The 19,687-nt window shown below is 42.0% G+C and overlaps 2 protein-coding genes across 9 annotated transcripts in view; one reads left to right on the top strand and one right to left on the bottom strand.

Annotated features, from left to right (window-relative positions):
* Positions 1–5,620, bottom strand: part of LOC126546967 (protein fantom-like) — an 80,008-nt gene extending 74,388 nt beyond the window's left edge. For all 8 annotated transcript variants that reach the window (XR_008608998.1, XM_055062780.2, XM_055062783.2 and 5 more), the window contains exons 1-4: positions 5,543–5,620; positions 5,202–5,273; positions 4,717–4,840; positions 4,515–4,582 (exon numbers count right to left, since the gene is read on the bottom strand). Coding sequence is in view for 7 of the 8 variants with exons in the window: in XM_055062780.2 (XP_054918755.1) it covers positions 4,515–4,582; positions 4,717–4,840; positions 5,202–5,205 (196 nt within the window). In the remaining variant the exon portion in view is untranslated. The remainder of the gene's footprint in view (positions 1–4,514; positions 4,583–4,716; positions 4,841–5,201; positions 5,274–5,542) is intronic.
* Positions 5,621–5,965: 345 nt separating this feature from the next.
* Positions 5,966–19,687, top strand: part of LOC126546966 (ribosome biogenesis protein bop1-A) — a 77,037-nt gene continuing 63,315 nt past the window's right edge. The window contains exons 1-5 of the mRNA XM_050194697.3: positions 5,966–6,186; positions 7,916–8,131; positions 13,912–14,112; positions 17,239–17,390; positions 18,580–18,799. Coding sequence (XP_050050654.1) covers positions 6,094–6,186; positions 7,916–8,131; positions 13,912–14,112; positions 17,239–17,390; positions 18,580–18,799 — 882 coding nt within the window. The 5' untranslated portion in view covers positions 5,966–6,093. The remainder of the gene's footprint in view (positions 6,187–7,915; positions 8,132–13,911; positions 14,113–17,238; positions 17,391–18,579; positions 18,800–19,687) is intronic.

The raw sequence follows: 19,687 nt of genomic DNA, 5'->3' as shown, positions 1-19,687 counted from the left end.
ATGGGTGACGCGTACTCAAGCTGGGGTTGCACAAACATTAAAAGTAAGCCATTTTACGCAAGGCAGATAGAACACTGCGCAAGTTCCGGTGCAAAAAACCTAATGATTTGGACATTGGCAGAGACACACGTAATATGCTCAGACCATGATAGGTTAGGTGTAAGCTCCAGACCAAGGTACTCATATTGTGCAGTCGGGGATATAATACTATTGTTAATGTGGTAGATAAACTGTAAATTAACAGATTCACAGGTGAAATACATTGTTTTACATTTTGATACGTTTAGTTTCATGAGCCATATAGTACAGGGTGGTTCTTTATGAAAGGAAACATGCGAGCATGCAGCCTGTGTAGAGCGCCAGAAACAGGCAGCAAGCGGAAGCATGTCCGCTTGTAGGCCAGACTAAGCAGACACGGCTGATAGGCAAGCAGCTGTGGACTGCCTCCCACGCCAGGTGATGGGCAACAGGCGGGGCCTGCAATGCAGCGTCTGCTGGTATCAAACTGCACTTGGTATGCTAACACATTGGAAACGTGGAAGGACCAACATTTGCCTGCTAGTTAATAGGCACTCCCAGCGTATTTTAATGCGTATGCATTCTTTGGCGAGGACAGCAGCAAGATCTGTCCGCCACGAAAAAAGTGTAATGCCTTGTATTTGACCAAAAATGCGTAATGTGCGACATTACGACATTTAATTATTATAATAGTGTAAATGTAGATGATTGGTAGTTTTATAAGCAATGAGGAACAATGAAAAAAAATATTGATTAGAGGGAACAACACCAGATACAAAGGGTCCACAGAAAATGCATGGGGAAACCTATAGTAGGAGTGGGTCAACTTGAAATTTGGGAGTGGGCCAATTTAAATTTCAGTATGTGCCATGGGCCAACTTAAAATTTGGAGATGAGCCAACTTTAAATTTGTGGGTGGGCCAATTTAAATCTGGTAGTGGGCCAAGTTGAAATTTAGGGGTGGGCCAACTTGAAATTTGGGTGTAGGCTAACATAACATAAATTTGGGGGTGGGACAACTTAAAATTGTCGGGGTGGGCCAACTTGGAAATTGGAGAAATTTGGAACTGAGGTTAAACAGCGCTAATAAAACAAGGACACAAGGAAACAAATACCACAGACAAGCGCTGACTGCCAACTGGAAGTTTATTTGAAATTCACCAGCCATTTATACCTTATTCAGCATAGGCACGCGCACACCCAGTCGCAAGAACATCTGCAATCACCAACATCATAATTGTTCATCCAAAAATGCTATTTCTTTTCCCGACAAGGCAAGAGAGGGAGAGCTTACACATTTATCTCCTTCTTTTCTAGTGTGATAAGCCTCTACTATTTCCCTTAGTGGTGGGCCAACTCAAATTTGGTAGTGGGACAAGTTGAAATTTGGGGTTGGGCCAACTTATATTTGGGGGTAGGCTTATGCACACTTTGACAACTCCAGTAGAGTTTCTGCATACTTTTTGCAGTACGCAGCCCTGGCAACCCCCTCCCCCCATAGCGTGAATAAACCTAACCTTATTCCGAGCGGTTTAGGAGAGAAGTGCACTCAAGTGAAACTTTACCTTAGATAAATAAACTTAATTTTGTTATTTATTATTCAGACTTAGTTATTTCTATAATGGCTATGTTTGCTTAATTACTTACTTAACTTTACTTAAGGTTATGACAAGGACGTTTATATCTGCAATTAATAATTAAGTTTACTTAATTAGGTCTAACTAATCTCAAGGTACCCTTAATTCTTGATTAGGCTCCATTGATTGAACCTTAGTAACTTTTGATTAGTCTAATAATTTAACATAAATTTATTTTAATTTGCCTCAATATTTCTAATTACCCCCAATTAATTAGTGTTACACTTAACTAATTTTACTATAACTAATCTTATTAGTTTTTATTAACCTTACTTACACTTATACCTCTCAGTACTCACTATGTATAGGCAAAATCACAAATCTCATTAGTCATACGTAGTCATAAGGCATTCCCATATACAAATCCGTAGGACCTCATGTACACCTAAGCATGCAGTGCATCATGTCATGCTTTAAAGACAGAAAAGCGGACGAACGGATGAACAAAGTTCCGAGGGAAGAAGCCCTAGAATGCTTACGCATTAATATAGGTACGCCAGGAGAACCTAATAACTACTGGGTGTATGTTGACGCTTCCATGTTTCCAATGCGCTTGCGTATACAACACGGTTTGCTAGCAGCAGGCGTTGCACTGCAGGCCCTGCTCCTTGCACAACAGTCATGCAAGGAGGGGGGAGAGGGGCGTTCCAGCTAATTCAAGCAGGCACTTGCCTGTCAGCCATGCCTGGTTATTCTGGCCGCCAACAGATGACGCCACAAGCAGACTTGCTTCACCTTGCTGCCACTTGCTGGCGCTCTAAGCGTCCTCCGCAGAGCACGGGCCCCGTGCTCGCGTGTTCCCTTTCATAAAGGACCACCCTGTACACCACTGGTTCACTATCTCTAGTTCTCATTGGAGCGCTATATGATCATCACTATTGGTTACTGGATGGTAGATTATGCGATCATCGGCGAATATTCGTATGCAAGATGATATGTTGTTAGGCAGATCATTTATATAGATTAGAAACAACAGAGACCCAAGCATGCTTCCTTGTTGCCCACCAGAAGTAACATTAGATTTGGGGGAAGTGAAGTCATTAACAGAGGTAAATTGCTCTCGATTAGATAGAAGGTTACGTAGCCATGACAATGTACAGGAGTCTAATTTTAACGCACATAATTTCGATATGAGGCAGCAATGTGCAACACGATCAAACGCTTTGGAAAAGTTAAGGAATAAGCAGTCAGTCTGTAAGTGGTGATTCATGTTAAGGTGGATATCTGTTGTAAATCAAGTAGCTGTGTCTCGCACGAAAAGCCTTTTCTGAAACCATGTTGATTGCGGAAAAAGAAACTGTTAAATTCAAAATGGTTATAAATACGCAAAGCGATGATTCCACCACATCCTTTAATTGCTTTTGTATAAAGTCTATGCAGCTCACTGTATGGAAAGAATAAGCAGAAACTGCTAACTGTGGCCGTGGAAGATTTTAGTGCAACAAACTGCTCATCTTCCAAGTGCTGCTACAAGCTAAAGTGAGCAGAAGCAGGTACAGTCTCTGCCAAAAGTTTTGTACCACTGTGCAAGCTACACAAACCGTCACCTGTTCCTCTGATGTGTTTCTCTACGTACTTTTGGCTCACTTCTCTGAAGCCCAGGAGAGTGAGGAGGACTATCACTCTTTATAGTTGGAGCTCTCAAGCTGTGAAATTTAAAAAGCTATGGTATGTCGACAGCTTCGGTGTGCAGTGCGGCCTTAAAGCTTTTAACAAAGAGTGCACATGACTCTTGCACATGTCAGCAAAATGGCAGTCTTAGGTTTCTGTCTTACAAAGAGCATGGCCACCAATTGAACATGATTGTTCAAGCTGCCTACAGCTAGTGCATTTATGATGTACGCATGCAAACAAAACAGTTTGTTTGCCACGCTTTTACTGAGCCTCTCATAACACAGTTAGCAAATTACAATGTTTATAACTGCCAGTCTAAATACTCTAAGTACAATAAGTGTGACAGCAATGATTGCTTTTTACCAGAGAGCTCCCAGACCAGAGTAGTATGGTTTTCAAATACAGGTATGTGGGCTTGAAAAAGGCCCTTCACTTCAAGGCTCATGCCTTGAAGTGAAAGGCCTCACAACAAAGACAAACTCCTTAGCTACTCTTTTCAGTAAACCAAATCTTCCAATGATGGCAATAATGTTATTCCTTTCAAGAGTGAATCTCCTAGTGGTGACTGAGCCATAGCACTGCACTGATTAGTGTACAAGTATTTTGGTCTCTGCTTGCAAAAGTATAATGTTCCTAAGCCTGCAGCTGCTTAAGGTATCTACATGTAGAGATTACATGCAGACATTAGGAACACTTTATTATTCTTTATTCTTTATTTTATTAAATTTTATTTCCTTCTATCACTGACTTTGCTGCATTTATGCAATCATCTCGCACAAAAATATAAGTGCTGTTTATAAAGAACCAAAATACAAATCTCTGCCAATAAATACAAATACAATCTGCCAATAAGATATTTTTGTAATTAAATAGAAAGAAACAGTAGCAAAAACGGAAGACAGCAGCAAAATTGCAGCCTGGAAAGGAGGTGAAATGAAACCACAAACTTAGGTGATTTTCATCTAACATCAATGCAGATTCTAACAACTGAGATATATTTTTTTCTTTTTTTTTGTAAATCTTACAAGTCCTCTTGGTGTGCGTTACTTATTTTTAGCAAGTACATGCAAAACTTTGGACATGCGTCCGAACACACGTGGACGTAACTGTAGGAATTAAAGCTAATGTAAAATAAAAACAGTTTATATATATCCTACGAACTACAAGCTAGGCGAAAGAGCTGTAAAACACGGACGTCGTCATTCAAAGATGCTTTTATTTCAAATGCCGTCCAGGTAAACTTACCCAGCTCACTGGTTGTGGCACCTTGTTTGATCTTTTCATTAATAACTCTTGACAGCCGAGTGGCCAACCTTTGGAATTGAAATAAGGGGTAATGACGCAAATAAAAACGTTGTTAGACTGAACTACTTTAGATTCAACGATTAAGTTGAAAATATGTTCGCAGTCAAACGGTAGTGCACGTTCGAAAAACGAACGCTCTCACTTTTTAGCCTTTTCCTCTTGCTCTCTGGCGTGTTTCTTGAGGTGCACATTCTCATCTCGTAGTTGTAGATAGTCATATTCCAATGAGCGCCGGCCGAAAGCCTCTCCATCCAGTCGCGCGGACCCTGCAGGCGGTGGAAAACGCTATTTTTGACCTAACACACAATGCGATCATTGATCTGAGTGCCGTTATTATCTTTTGAACACCATATTTCCCTAGCGCACGCAACCGTTGAGGCGAATTCAATAAAACAAGCCACCTGCTCGAGCGATGATAGATTCGCAATACGGCTCGAATAATTTATCACTCGATCCAGCATTTATCGCTCGATACAGCATGCCCCCAATGAAACGCCACTGTCACGTAAGCCGACTGAAAAACTCGCTTATATTTTCTATTTCTATACCTTTAACAGAAAACGCAAGTGAGCAGTATAAGAAGAGGTGCAGGAGGCGCCGACGTCGGCATGCTGTACATGTACGTACCCATCTGTCGATGCGCCGCAAGCTTTAACCGTTGAACTCGTAGGTCTCATCCAGATGATTTACGGCAGCACGCTAAAAGATCAAACACAATTCGGTGAACATCTAATGCAATCGCATGGTCCAGCTGCAGAGCGACGAAATTATTTAAGTGTTGACGCGGGTGCAGCAGACGACCGCGCATCACGAAAGCGATCAGCGCGCAGATTCAAACGAGACGCTTCCTCCTCCTGTTTCGCCAAGTTACACCTGCCGTGCTACGCAGATTTTATCGACAATTAAACATACCAATCATACCCAGGAAAAGTGATAAGCAGAACACTGTAGTTAGGAAAGCCGCTCACATCAAGGCTGCGCCGCGTCGATTTTCAAGTTTTTGTGTACAGAAATATGCAGTTTGTGCCTAGCGTCGTCTATTTGGATTGGATCGACTTCACTGATTATGTCTGCAGAAGTTAACAGATAGTAAAACAACATAAAACGTGTTTATGAAATATAACAAAAAGTTACTTATAGATAACTGATGTACTGTTGCTGTTTTACCTTTTTTATTTAGTATTTTTGGAACTAACTTTTTAATACTTCGTGAGGTCTAAGACCATTGTAGTCACCATTTTGCTGAAATAGTGAGCTGTAATATAACTGTAATAACAACTTGTTTATCGTGTTACAGGCACCACACAGCATACAAATGATAAGCAGACTGAGACGCGACCACGGTGAACGCGACGCAGAGCCGGAGCGTCAGAAACATGCCGTTGTCATCATCATCATGATTAGCGGCGTGTGTCCGTGGTCGCGTGTGTGCACGCATTGCCTCCTCGATTCACGCGTGCTTGTGGTGAACTCAAATCTGTGCACGTGTGTCGCGTGCGTTTAGTAAGGTGGCAACGCGATGACTGCTAAGCGATCAACTCCTAAGGTGTCTGCCAAGTCTCGTTCACAGGAAACTGACAAAAGCCAAGAAACAGACATGAAAAACCCCCAGGTAGTCCCCGATATTTGACGTGTGAGATCATGCAGGTCTTATACAAAGCATGGTATTGCATAGCCTTTGTCACTTCGAACGTTAAAACACAACGTAGACGAAATGGAAAGCGTACTCTTCGCAGCAGATAGTAATTAAAATGCTGATGTGTTGTAAGTCACACATGTAAAGTGCCGATCGAGGCAATGCTGCTGCACGTCTCCAAACACTTCATCGAATCCTATAAACCGTCGTGTTGAAGCTTCTTTTTTTTTCTTCTTTTTTAACGTGGTGTGGCAAAAGTCGAAGGTGGTTAACTTTTTGCTGCATGACGCTTTTTAGCCTTCACACCGATAGCAGTGGCTCCAGAAGCGAGAACGTGCGCTTGCGTTGCACTTGATATTATATCGGCGCTACATAGCCTCTTTCGATCGCGATCGAGCCCGATCCGAATCGAAATTCTTGACCATAATTGGCTTCCTCCCGCAGGGTGCGCAAATCAGCCAATCGCGGTCGACAAATTCGATCACGAGTGAAAGTGCGCATGTGACACCCTTATTAGATACGTTTGTTCGGATGTCCCATACAAAGTTTTTAATGTGTGGAGACGTTTTGCTGTTGCCTGACCTGCAAGTATGGAAACCAGCATCTTAATTTAAAGATTGATTGTTGACTATTTATATGGCTTGGACACATTGGCTGACGGTTATGGCAGGGAACAACTATCGCAAAATTTTAATGTTGCTGCCAAGCAAAGCTGTTTTTCAGCAGAAAAACTTATCCACATGCTACCTTGATTCCTAAGCTGAAAGCGCGAGCGGGAAGTGCTGTAGTGTCATGTAGCAAGTGCCTTGCTTTCTTATGGTTCTTTTTCCTTTTCTAAAGCAAAATTGGAAATACTATGTAACTCCATGAACCTGTTTGCTGTGAAGTGAAAAGTATTGTTGGAATGGATGCTATGCTCAGCTCCTTTGAATTGGGGGCAATGGCCATGTCTATTAGCCTCATTTTTTATACAACTGTTGTCCCTAGGCATTATTAAACTTAATACCATATGAGCCTCTGTCGGAAGAAAGAGTTCTACAGCATTGAAAGGAGTTATTGCATCAGAAGGCTGTGCAAGCTCCACTGCACTTCTTGCGATCCACCAGCCTATGTGAACACATCAAATGGAAATGCTCTTCCTGGTCTTTTCTTTTATCTCTTTCTCTCTCTCTGCCCTCTTTTCAACTGATATTTCCCCCATCCCATTTCAGGGTAGCAAATTGGAAATTCTCATCTGTGTAGCCTCCCTGCCTTTCCTCTCTTCTCTCTCTCTAATCTCAGATGGAAAAACTGGCTATGATGATTCAGTTTTGCTGTAATATTTATGCAAGGTAGATTTCAGCTTGTGCACTTCATGCTTAATCCAGCTGCCTTTTTCTGGTTTCTACTGCACGCAACTTCACTTTCTGCCACTTGCTTTAGGTACAAGGTCCGTACCGAGGCCTAATCAGCAGCCACTCCTCCATCTTGCCAAGGAGCAGGAACCTTTAGATCTAACTTACAAAATGAGATATTAAGTTTTCAGGGTCAGAAATCATTCTTCTCTTGTTATTAAATAATTTTAAAAGTAGGTCTTGGTTGGAAAGCAGCTTTTCAGTGCAGCTGACTTTACAGCAATTTTGCAAATAGGTCTTTTCCGATGTTCTGTAAGTTGACTGCCCTCTAAAGCTCCACTTTCAAAAGATGACTTTTCTTTTCCTTCAAGGAGCGTGAAAGTGATGACTCTGACTCAAGTGTGTACTCAGACTTGGGCAGTGATGATGAGGATTCATCAGAGCTGGAGGAGAGTGCTGATGAAGGTGACGTCAGCAGTGGAGAAGAAAGTGATGAAGGTTGCAAAAGTGGGGATGATGAACGTGGCGACGAATTTACCGACGAGCCGGATAATGCCCAACAGCAGACAGATGATGAATCAGAGGATGTGAGTTGGCATCCAAGTAAATTGGTAGATTGACACTGTTATTGCTATTGTTTGTTTTGGCAGTGTTGCAAAATTTAAATTTTTTTATACTGAAACAATGGGGAGGAGGGGCATAGAGTAAAGAGAAAAGCCATCATTATTGCTTTCTGGAAGTAACACAGAACCCAGAATTTTCTGACCATTCTGGCACTTCTGGTTGTTGCTTTCTTGGTAAATTATGCATTGTTACAGAGTCCCCAATGTTTTAATTTTATGACAATAAATGCCAAGTAGCAAATAGTAACATAAACAGGCTCTGCATGTACGAGAGTGAATGAGAAAGTCTTTGCCCCCCCCCGCCCTCTTTTTTAGCCAAATTAAGACTGTCAATGCGAAGTTAACATATCCATTCCCAGCGGTGGGCCTTTCTCGGACTGACCCGGCCTTATCTCCTGGTTGCTTCGCTGCACAGCGCTGCTGTCAGTTGTTGAAGATGGGAGGTTGTGCAACAGAGAGTGATTTCTTTTCTATAGAGCAATGGACGAAATCCACAGGGAAATACAGTTCATGTATGGGATAAGGTGTCTCGCTTTGAGAAGTGTGAGGTGGTTGTGTTTCAAGTTCACAAAAGGCCGTGAAGGCTTGCATGATAATGAGCGTTCGGGGAAGCTGCGTGCATCACTGACTGACGACAACATGGCACAGGGCATCTCAAATTAAGTGCTGCAATTGGGCAAATGTCTGAACCGGTATGGGGACTATGTGGAAAAATAGTGTAGGGTACGTAGAATACTATGTGTACAGTTAAACCTCAATATAATTAAGTCGGTAAATCGGCAATTTGCTTTATATCGAAATTTCATTCTATTGAAATTTGAACTTTTATGCAATTAAGTACAGTCGCCGATAAATTTTGTAGTTCATTATATCAAAGTTTTCGCTGTATTTGTAATTACCTGTTTGTACCTTATTTTGGTAATAAAAAACAGGGGCAAAGACTCTAATTTGCTCTCGTACATACTATCCAAATATGCATTAGGAAGGGCAGTGTGGATGCATTTGTTTACATTTTTGGCATTATGGTTGTGGTTCAAGCTTTTCCTGGTAATTTCAATATTGATGGCTCCCTCAGTGGGCAAATGTGGCTTTCACAGCAGTAGGAGTTCCATGTCCTTCCTGGGTAGCCGCATGCTGCTACATATGGTGTGCCGGGATCTATGTTATATCCACCTTTCGTTGCTCACCACAAAATGCTCGTGCTTTCTGTAGAAGGGCCATTTAAATGCTTTTAATTTAAAGTTACATCATTATCAACCCTACGATTTAGTCACACTTGTTTCGATGACATGTATTAGGAATTTATAACAAACTTATTCCATTGACAGCTTTATTTTAGTTGGCATTTAAAACAGGCAGGTCATTTGGATCATCACTGTTCAAGTAGGCAGCTGGAGGTAAGGATATGTGATGATCGGAATAATGTTTGGTTGCTTGTGCAGATTTTAAGCTGATGTAGAAAAACAGTGGAGTTCCAAAATCCAAATGGCCTGCTTACTACAAGACCAACTTTGGTCATGCCACAAACACGTTTAGACTTGTTTTGCTCATGTGGCAAAATATATCCAGTCTCAAGAAAATGCAAGCCAGGACACCAGTATACCAAGTGCATTCAAATTGTTGTTGGTGTCGAAATATCAAAATTGAATATAATGGTGCTTTTGTGTGTGTGTATGTTGCGTGCACATGTACACACGTGCATGTATGTGCATGCATGTGTGTGTCGGAACATTATGCTGTTCACAGCATCACTGAACTTTCATTCTTCCTGATCTGAAGTGGATGAGTGGATTTAGTGCCAGAATTCAGTTAAAGTTTGAGTAACTGAAAATATATTACAGGTGCCACAACCATGAGTGTTGGAAGTGTGGTAACTATTGCTCTGTCAAGCGCTCCATGGCTCCATGGGCACTATTTGGGAACAGCCTAAGTGTTGACAAAACAATGTGTTAAATGGCTGCAGTACTGGCACTTTGCATTTATTCAATACGAGTGTTTGAGAAGGGGCTCTGGTGCTATTTGATTTTTGTCATCATTAGGCAGTGCAAGTGTTGAGCAATAATAGCTGCACCTACGTTGGCTGAAATTGCTGTGGTAAATACTGGGAACACATGCCTGGGGAAACTGCTATGTTGAATGCTGTGTTATAGGTAGGGTTTTGCATTTGCAGAGTTTATTTTGAGACAGAATCAAGGATGTCCTTTTTAAATTATTTTTTTTCCAGAAAAGCCTAAGCTTATGTTTTCTTTTAGAGCACAATGAAATTTTCAGGTTTTTTTTTTTGCCTTTTTAGCATTAATCATGATTTTTCCCGTGCTTAATAGCAAAAAACGCAATATAGCAGCGGAACATTTCTTTCAGAGTTGACATTAACATAGCCATAGGGTTTATCCCATTACAATTTACTGTACATATTTACCAATGTTAGGATCTGTGGTGTGCTCTTTGCAATTCCCATAACAAAGCACTAAGAACACCCTTTCCATGTTCGTACTGGATACAGAAAAAAGCCAGTAGACCTAGCACAGTACATGAGATGACAGGCCAGGCTCAGGCACATGTCCTTCAGAAAACTGTATGGCCTCTGTGATTTCTTTAATAGCATATGTCTGATATGGTGTTCTCACAACTCCCTTGATAGTAAGATATGCTGTCATGCCCCACTGGTAACAGTAAAATGGCAGAAAACAACTGCTCATATGCATTGAATGCTGTTGGCAGTTCCACCTTCATGTTTGGATTCACGATCTGAGCATGGTACCAGAATGACTCGCTGGTGTACTGCAAGTCATGAGCAAAGTTTTGCTGCACGACACAGCTACATTTTTCTGCAACACCAGCATAGCACACTTGAAAACTGTTAATGATTTCACAGTGCTTCACCTCATCTACAGCGTTGTGCTTGCAGTCAACCCGTGCTGAGGTTGTTGCATGTACTGCATCATTTCATCGACTAGGCAGTGCCTGCAGACACACAGCAAGGAAATGGTACACATCATGCAAGTCAGTAGAGTCAGCTTTTAGTTCCTTAGTTATTGAGAGCAGTTTTTCCTTTGCAACACCTGTAGTGGCTTAGTGGCTAATGCATTGCGCTACTGAGCACGAGGTCATGGATTCGATTGCCGGCTGTAACAGCGGCATTCTGATGGAGGCAGAACGCAAAAGCACTTGCGTACCATGCTTTAAGAACCTCAAGTGGCCAGTGTTAATCTGGAGCCCTCCACTAAACCACTGTGCACTTTTGAGATGTTAAACGCCAGAATTAAATTTTATTTATTGAGGGAACCCCCACTTGATGAGCAGCTTGTGCAATCATTTCATTGTCACAATGAATGCCATGGTCATGTGAACATAACTGAGAGCCCTGGGATTTGGATTTTTCCTGATAAATCCAAGTCATACATTTGTTTATTGGCAATTATTCTTTTAATTTTATCGAATTAATTTCATAACGCAGAACCCAGTGATAGAACATGTACCTTCTCTCGTGCGGAAAATTCTGCTTGGCTTTACGATTTAATTTTTCTCATGCTGTTTCTTAACCATGGAATGGAAAAACACCTTTGAGTAAAGGTGTTGATTAATTTTCACCTATATGGCAATGTCTGTTGCAATGACAATCAAAAAAGGTCAGCTCATGAATAGCAAAGGGGTGTTATTTATATAGACTGTAGGTAAATGGTGTTATTCCAATGCTGCTTTTGCATTTAGGGTGTCTACCAAATGGGTAAACCGGGAATTCTCAGGGATCTTGAAGTCTGGAAATACTCAAGGAAAATTAGCTGTAATTTTATTGAAAGGGAACGAAAGTCGCACTAATGCTGACTCGAGTAACAGAGAAGAATCATAACAAATCGTCTTTGATGCCATGTCATCGGCTGGAGGAGTTGCCAGCGACCGATTTTCCGGTCGCCCGATTTTTGGGATATGTCCGATAATTCGGACAGCTTAGCGGCACCACCACCTACACCTACCCCATAGAGTTAATGTATAAGGACGTATGAAATTTCGGACGCAAAAACCATTCCCTGTTCGATTTTCTGGACTATTTGCCGTGACCGCACGTCCGAAACGGCATTAATCAAAGCCACCAATGCCACCATTTTGATTATCTTGCCGCCTTGAACCGGCGCTCTCGCACACAGATCCACTGGCAGCCGTAGCCACCACAACCGCAACGCTAGGCCTAGCTACTTCGACGTTTGCTACTGTTAGCAATGACGCCGACTCAGCCTTTGTAATCCTCGACAATGTCTTCGAAGCTTGGAAAGCACGACATGTTGCATATCCGAAGTATTGTGGTGAAGCTTAACAAGTGTGGGAAGGAGCAATTGTCACGGGGCTCAGCATGTATTCCTTAATTATGCACGCGGGCACCCGCCATCTTCTGTCACAGTACGAGCACCGATATACCTAATAAGCGTACTGGCAGGCCTTCAGAGCTTTTCCAGACATGCCTGTGGTGATTTGAGCCCTTAAGGGCAGTAAAAGACATGCATTCATTTTTTCCGGACTTCCCGATTTTTCGGACGTTTTCGCGGCCCCTAGGGAGTCTGAAAAATTGGACATTAACTGTACAACCGACCAGTGGGATGCTTCAAATGGTCCGTGGGGCGAACGCGCAGTGGAAGGAGGATGCGAACAGAAAGGACCGACGCATTGAGGAACGAACAAAAAAGGAAGTGTGCTGCCGCTTCTTTGAAGGACCTTGAGCTCAGGAAACAAAGTCATGGCTGACTCCGACATGCAGGTGTCCCTCAACCAACCAAATTAAACTCTTTAAAGCAGTGAAACGCAACACTGAGGCATTGTGTGTGCTGAGAGTATGTCAGGACAGGTGAGGTTGACTTTCCAGCTACTGAGAAAGGAGGAGCAGGAGGAGGAGGATGGAACTTTATTATTACAGAAATCGTTGCGCGGTTTATTCCTAGGTGGTTCCCTCTGACAGGGCTCCACTGGCGATTGCGGCTCGCCGGGCCTGGTTGAGTGTCGCCAGTTGGCTTCCCAGGCTGAGAGAGAATCACGCTTGTGACATTGTTTGGACCTCATACCAATGAGCTTGCTAACAGGTGATAGAAATAGCTGATATTCGAAATTATTTGCTTTTGTATGCATCTCTTTTTATTCATATTTGAAAATGTTTGACTCAATTTGCAACAGGCTTTTCCATGTTTTTGAAAATATTTTGTTTGCTGTGTATTTTACTAACCCTTCCCTTCTGTTTTCTTTTTGAATAAAATAAACAGCACTCATTACTATTCAAACTGGATTAAATCGCTTTTTATTTTTAACATGCTTACTAGAGAATGACTGCATTGGGTGACATGGTGTCAACCCGGCTTGACATAAAACAAAGTCGTGTGTCACCCAGGGAATCTTGCAAAGGCACTCAGAAAAAACCTGGATAACTCAGGGAATTTGGAAATGTCAACTTCGTAGACACTCTGCATGGGGTAGTAAGCAAAATGGACTTGCACATGGGCGATATACTGTGCCATACATGCTGCAAACTGCCTATGGTGGTACCAGTAATAGGTCTCTCATGATTGCTTTTGGAAGCTTTCCTTGGGACCAATAGAGCCACTTTTTTATTATGTGAACAACTGATTGTTCTCAGGAAGGTCATTCTTGCGAGAATCATGGGCACGCATATTTGGTAACAGCGTTTTGGAACAATATGTGTGTAAACCTTATACTGATAGAGCTTATGTGCACACTTTCATGTGGTTTTCTCCACTGATCAGGAAGAAACTACCAAGATGAAGTTTCATGGTGGCAAAGAGGAAGACTTTGTCCTTCGCAAGAAGCCTAGAAGTGATGGGTCAAAAGCTTCTCATGGCAAACGCTCGGCTGCAGTTGCTAAGCAGGAGGATGTAAAAATTGATAGCCTTGGTACTGAAGTGGCCAAGGCAGATGAATATGCTTTTGATTCATCTGACGAGGAGGTATGTGACATATATGAAATTATACTTGAATGTGTTGAATGTAGCTGCTACATGCCACCACAGAAACACAAATTACTCTTTGTGCTTGAGCTCTCTATGCCACAAAAAATAAACTTTAATAATTTACGTGGGATCTCAAATGTACTTGCTGCACAAGTAAAGATGTGAAGCCACATAAGCCCACAAATATAATGCGAAACAAACAAAAATAAATGACCAGCAAGCTTTTTTTTCTTGCCATTTCTTTTCTTCTCCTCATTCACTTGTGAGAATGCCTTGCATACTTGCATCCATCTCTTATGCTCTAGCGCACACTGAGAAAGGATCAAGTTTATCAATTAAGGTGATGGATGGTGGATTGATGTATAACTGTGTGCCTTTATTTTTCTATCCTTCATTTTGTGCTGATGTTCGTTAAAAAATCATTGCTAGCTAGCCCAGTTATCAGTCATTTAGTCGTTATTGTGACAGCACATCCTGCGCATGTTTCAGTAATTTCGCTGAGTTGGAGGAAGGACACACCTTATTAATTTTAGACAAAATGGCAGTGACACTTGGCCATTTCTGCAGAAAATAGGCAAAACCTTATGCTAGTGTTAATAGCTAGTCTTGGTTTAGTTTGAACAAAATGTAAACTAGGTATTATCTTATATAGTCGATATTTTTATTTATTTTTTGTCTGCATTCTGAAATTAGCATTGAAATTTTACTCTGTTGTGTAAAGTGGCACCATTCACTATGCTTTACATGGTTACATTGCTGTGCTTTCACATTAGTGTGTTGAAATTTACTTGCGTGGCACATATTTGGTTGGAGCCTACAACAGAAGGTGTTCATTGATTGAATACATTGTACTGGTGGCATGAAAAGCGCTGGAGGGAGAAGCACTGTACCAAGTATTATATGGCGTCATTCAGGGTTGAACAATATAAGATGCATATTATTAGGCCCTGCAAACTTGATTTTTTTTTACAACATAACTCCCGAGAAGCTAGTGCTTGCCCTTGCTCTTTTAGGTGTTGCTAGGTGCTCCGTGTGTTTCTTGCCCCAAATTGTGCATTTCACTACATCTTGTGTTGCAAACGTTAATAGGCTTGTCATATATGCCTACAACAAAAGGCATAATTAGTGTGCTTATTGTCATGAACGTGCTGCAAGCTTAAGATATAATGATTGTGCCTTTTTGTCCACTTCATTTTTCTTTTTCTTATTATTTATACATTTCATTTTAATACAGTTGCCGAACGATAAATCTGACAGCGATAATCCTGACATGCTTGGTAATTTGGACAGCTTCGCGACACTGCCAATATCCCCATAGACTTAATGGGTAAAGATGACTGATATCTTGGACTGCCGCCAGCTCTACATTCGATTATCCAGGCTCTGCCTGTGGCTGTAGTGTATGCCGACTCTGCTACCATTATCTCATCTTGCAACCTTGACAAGACATCAAGTATGGCCTCAGAGATTACATACTTGACAGTAATCGCCAAGGCCTTGCCTTTCTTGGGGCACTACGCCCCACAGATTTGACAGCAAATACCAATCTTGAAATCTATACCTGAATTATAGGTTGCATCAACATCACATCCTACTCCGGCATGGAGAAAAGAAACAAAATAGGAAAGGTCCTGACGTCACGTTTTTGAAGCCGGAAAGGCAGCCATATTGGTGTGCCATCTCCCTTTGCGCCTTCAATCAGCTCGCCAGAGCAGATAGACGCTAGCTTTGAACTTCCATTGCTACGAGCCACCACAAGTGTGTGCTGCCGACACACATCAGAACAAAGCCTACAAAACTTCTTTTAACAGTTTTAGTGGAGCAGACTTGATCCTGTGCTTTTCCGTGGAACATTGAAGAGGACGCCGAAGACCTACACCGTGATTACTTGAGTGTCTCTGTTGCTGGCTGACACTCACACTCATAGACCCTAAACACAACTTTCAAGCTTACACATCACGCTCCAAAGTCAGCTTGCCTCACAAACAGAATGTGCTGGGAAAAAGACAGGGGCCAAAAAATCTCATCTCACGTTTCAGAGGCTGAAAGGAGCAGTGAGAGCTTCAGGAGCACAGTTGCTATGGCAGTGGTGACATTTGGGGTACCAGTCCCAGTGCTTCTTTGCAAAAAACAACACGTGACTTCCGCCACACTTTTCCAACACATCTGTGCTGGCCGGGGCCTCTCCTACACTTTCCTTCCTCCATGTGTTCTGGCTATTCCGGCAACCCTGTGCATTAGCTGCTTTCGCCATTCTGTTTGTCGAGTTAGCCTTTCGGACAGTGTGTCGCCATTCTGTGCTTGTTTGTTTAGTTTGCGTTCCAGACAGCGCTCTGCTGGCTCCAAGAAGTCTTTCTTCTGAACTTATTGACAGGCCGCGTGAAATGTCACCTATGGTGCACACGCAGTCCGAATGAGCCCTACTTTGCAATTGAAGAGCCTGAACTGCCGCCTATCACAACGAGCTCAAATGCGGCCATCATTGATGACCTGCTAGGCTGCATTGTGCCGATTCCTGTTGCTGTTATATTAGAAGACTTTGCAGACATTGACAGTGCAGTGTTGCGTACTGAACTGAACGATGACGAAATAATTGAGCAAATTTTTCCACCGTCAAGCAGCGACTCTAACTTGGATACTGATGATGTGCCATGTGCTCCAGAGCCTTCACATATGGATCTGACTTGAACCTATGCAGTCCTTGCATCAGTGTACAGTGACAGCACAAAACTGGCAGAAATGCAGGCGTACTTGATTGCACCTAAATGGAAGTGTGTGCAGCAATGAATCAACCACTTATGCCTCGCACAGGGGCCTTAAAACATAAAATGATCTTTTTTGGGTGCATTCATTTTTTCGGACATTCGATAATTCGGACTTATTTACATTCCCCGTGGAGTCCGAATTATCGGTCATCGACTGTATAGCGGTTAATTTCCCCTGTGCTTTTTTCTGGCTTCATTGTCTGTTTTCATGTGTTTGTAGCGAAAAAACAAATAGAGTTCCTCCGTTCTGCTTATTCTCATCGCCCATTGCATGAAGGATGCGTTATGTATGTGGTTGCTTTTGTGTTAAGGCCAGCTTCTTTTATAGAAATGAAAGGGTATAGTTGTAATCTTGCAGGATGTGCGCAATACGGTGGGAAACATACCCATGGAATGGTATGAGCATTATCCACACGTTGGTTATGATTTGGATGGCAAGCCTATCCTCAAACCACCCCGGGGCAATGAACTGGATGAATTTCTGCGAAGGATGGATGATCCAGACTATTGGTGAGTGCCCCCATAGTAACTTTTGTACCTTGTTGTTTTCTTGTTTTTTTTTTTACTACCCAAAAAAGCCAGGCAGTGTTGTAGAGTATAAGCTGCATCCTTTTGCTGTAAAGAACCTTAATCTTGCTTCAACATTGAAAGTCGTGTAGAAAATATTTTTTGTTTTTATTGGTGCACTCATTTTTATTGGTACGTTTTCAAACCTGCCAAGCTTTGAAAATTGTAAAATGGCTGATTTTTAGCACTCATTTACGGTTGTTGTATTGACATAAATATTTTATGATTTTTTATTTGCATAAAGTTGAGGGCAGCACCAATTTCAAGGGAAGACAAATACCTTCACTGAGTCATTTGTTATGGCCCAGTTTTATGGAGCAATCGTTTCCAGGTACCTATCCACGTGGCAGTGACAAAACTGATAGAACCATGGTTTAACAGCAACCGAATCTTCGGCATGTATAAACCTCATAAACATTTGTGCTTGTCCATGGCGCAGATCATTGTTGATGTGACTATATTGAGCACAGTGGCTCTTGCAAAACAACTCTGCGAATTTTTAATAAGCAGTCATCATATTGAATAATCAAATAATTTTTAGTATATCTCATCAAATTTTAATATATTTTGGCTTCCTCTGTTGTGTTTTTTTAATTGTAAGGTTGGCAGGTATGCATTTTGTGTTTTAATAAATTATGAGAGGCTGCCTGACTTAATACTGAAATTTGCTAAGCCTTTCTTAGAAGAAAAGTTTAAAATTAGAGCAAATAATTCAATACAAGTTTTATCCCAATGTGTTGTTAACTACAATTTGTTATTAAACCAACTAATGTGATGGCAGCTTTCTATGCAGCATCCTTGTATTGAAGCCTTAGAAAAGAGGGGGCATAGGCTACAGAGTGCTTAACTGAAGAGAAAGACATGCCACATTTACGAACTGTAGCTGTGTCTTAGAGTGCCCTGTGCAGTTTATTGCCATTCTTCCATTGTATTGGTAGAATGCATTTTGTGCTTAAGATTATGTACTTGATAAGCATAGAAAATGTCATCACTATCACTTTGTTTTTTGGTGCTTCTTGCACCCCTTATCCAGTCTGCAGGTGGTCTTGTTTACACTATTTCAAAATGCCAGACATATAGGCCTTTCCTTTCTGGGCATTTTCACATTACATCTTTTGTGATGGTGCTGCAGGCGAACAGTGAAAGACAAAACCACAGGCCAAAATGTCATCTTATCTGATGAAGATGTTGACCTTATTCAGCGGCTTCAGCAAGGACGCTACCCCAGCGCTAGCTATAACCCTTATGAGCCCTTTGAAGACATCTTCTCTCATGAGACTATGATCCATCCTGTCACTAGTCACCCTCCGCAGAAGCGCAGTTTTGTCCCCTCAAGGATAGAAAAGCAAATGGTAAGAACCTACTTTCCTATGGTATACTCTGTGCACATTTATCTGCGCAAACTACTCTTTTCATTTGCCAGACTACATTACTCAGCTTATTTTGTTGTTCAGCTTCAAGAAACCTCAAAGGCGGCTAACTCGTGGTAAAATGTGCAAGTTGTAGCTTTCTTTTTTTTCCAACTTTTCTTTTTTATTTGCCCTAGCAGTTAACAAATTTCTGACATACTGTATTTACTCGAATCTAACGTGCACTTTTTTTCCGATAAAATGGGTCCAAAAATTGTGCGCGTGTTAGAATCGAGTGCAACCCTAAATCTGCGTTACCATATCACCATCAGCATTTCAAAATGGCCACCTTGTATGCGCTTCGAGTCTAGCTGCCATAGCTTCCTCCATGTACTGTAGTAAGTGTGCTTAGGTTAGTCAGTCCACCGTCCGTCTTCCCGTTTTCTGTGTTTGCTCTGTCAACATGGAAGTGCCGACTGCAAAGACATGCTGAGTTCATCACGATGCCGCAATTGAAAGGAAAACGGTCACGTGTGCGGAGCGGAGACGGACGGAAATCGGGCCGCATCATGGGTGTTCGGGGTTCCCGAAACTTGCGTGCGGAACTGGTGTAAACAGGAGAGGCATTCTACACCGGCAGCTGCTACGTACGGCGCGGCCGCACAGCACCTATCTTGAAAGCACTCTGCGGCAGAGACAAGAGTCTACGCATCTAGGTGCACCGCGCTGTGTTCTTGTCGCTTAGTTCGCGTCGAAGTGAGAGGCCACACAAAGCTCAATTCCCTCGCTCCTGCTACCGCACTTCCTCACTCCAGCCTTTAAAGTTTCCGCTGTCATTGAGTGAAACATGTTCATGTTGCTTGTGCGTGCATGACACCATGCTTGTTAATT

Source organism: Dermacentor andersoni, chromosome 1 (assembly GCF_023375885.2).
Source record: "Dermacentor andersoni chromosome 1, qqDerAnde1_hic_scaffold, whole genome shotgun sequence".
In the NCBI taxonomy this organism is placed as follows: Eukaryota; Metazoa; Arthropoda; class Arachnida; order Ixodida; family Ixodidae; genus Dermacentor; species Dermacentor andersoni.
This window is presented reverse-complemented; position numbering and strand designations above follow the sequence as displayed.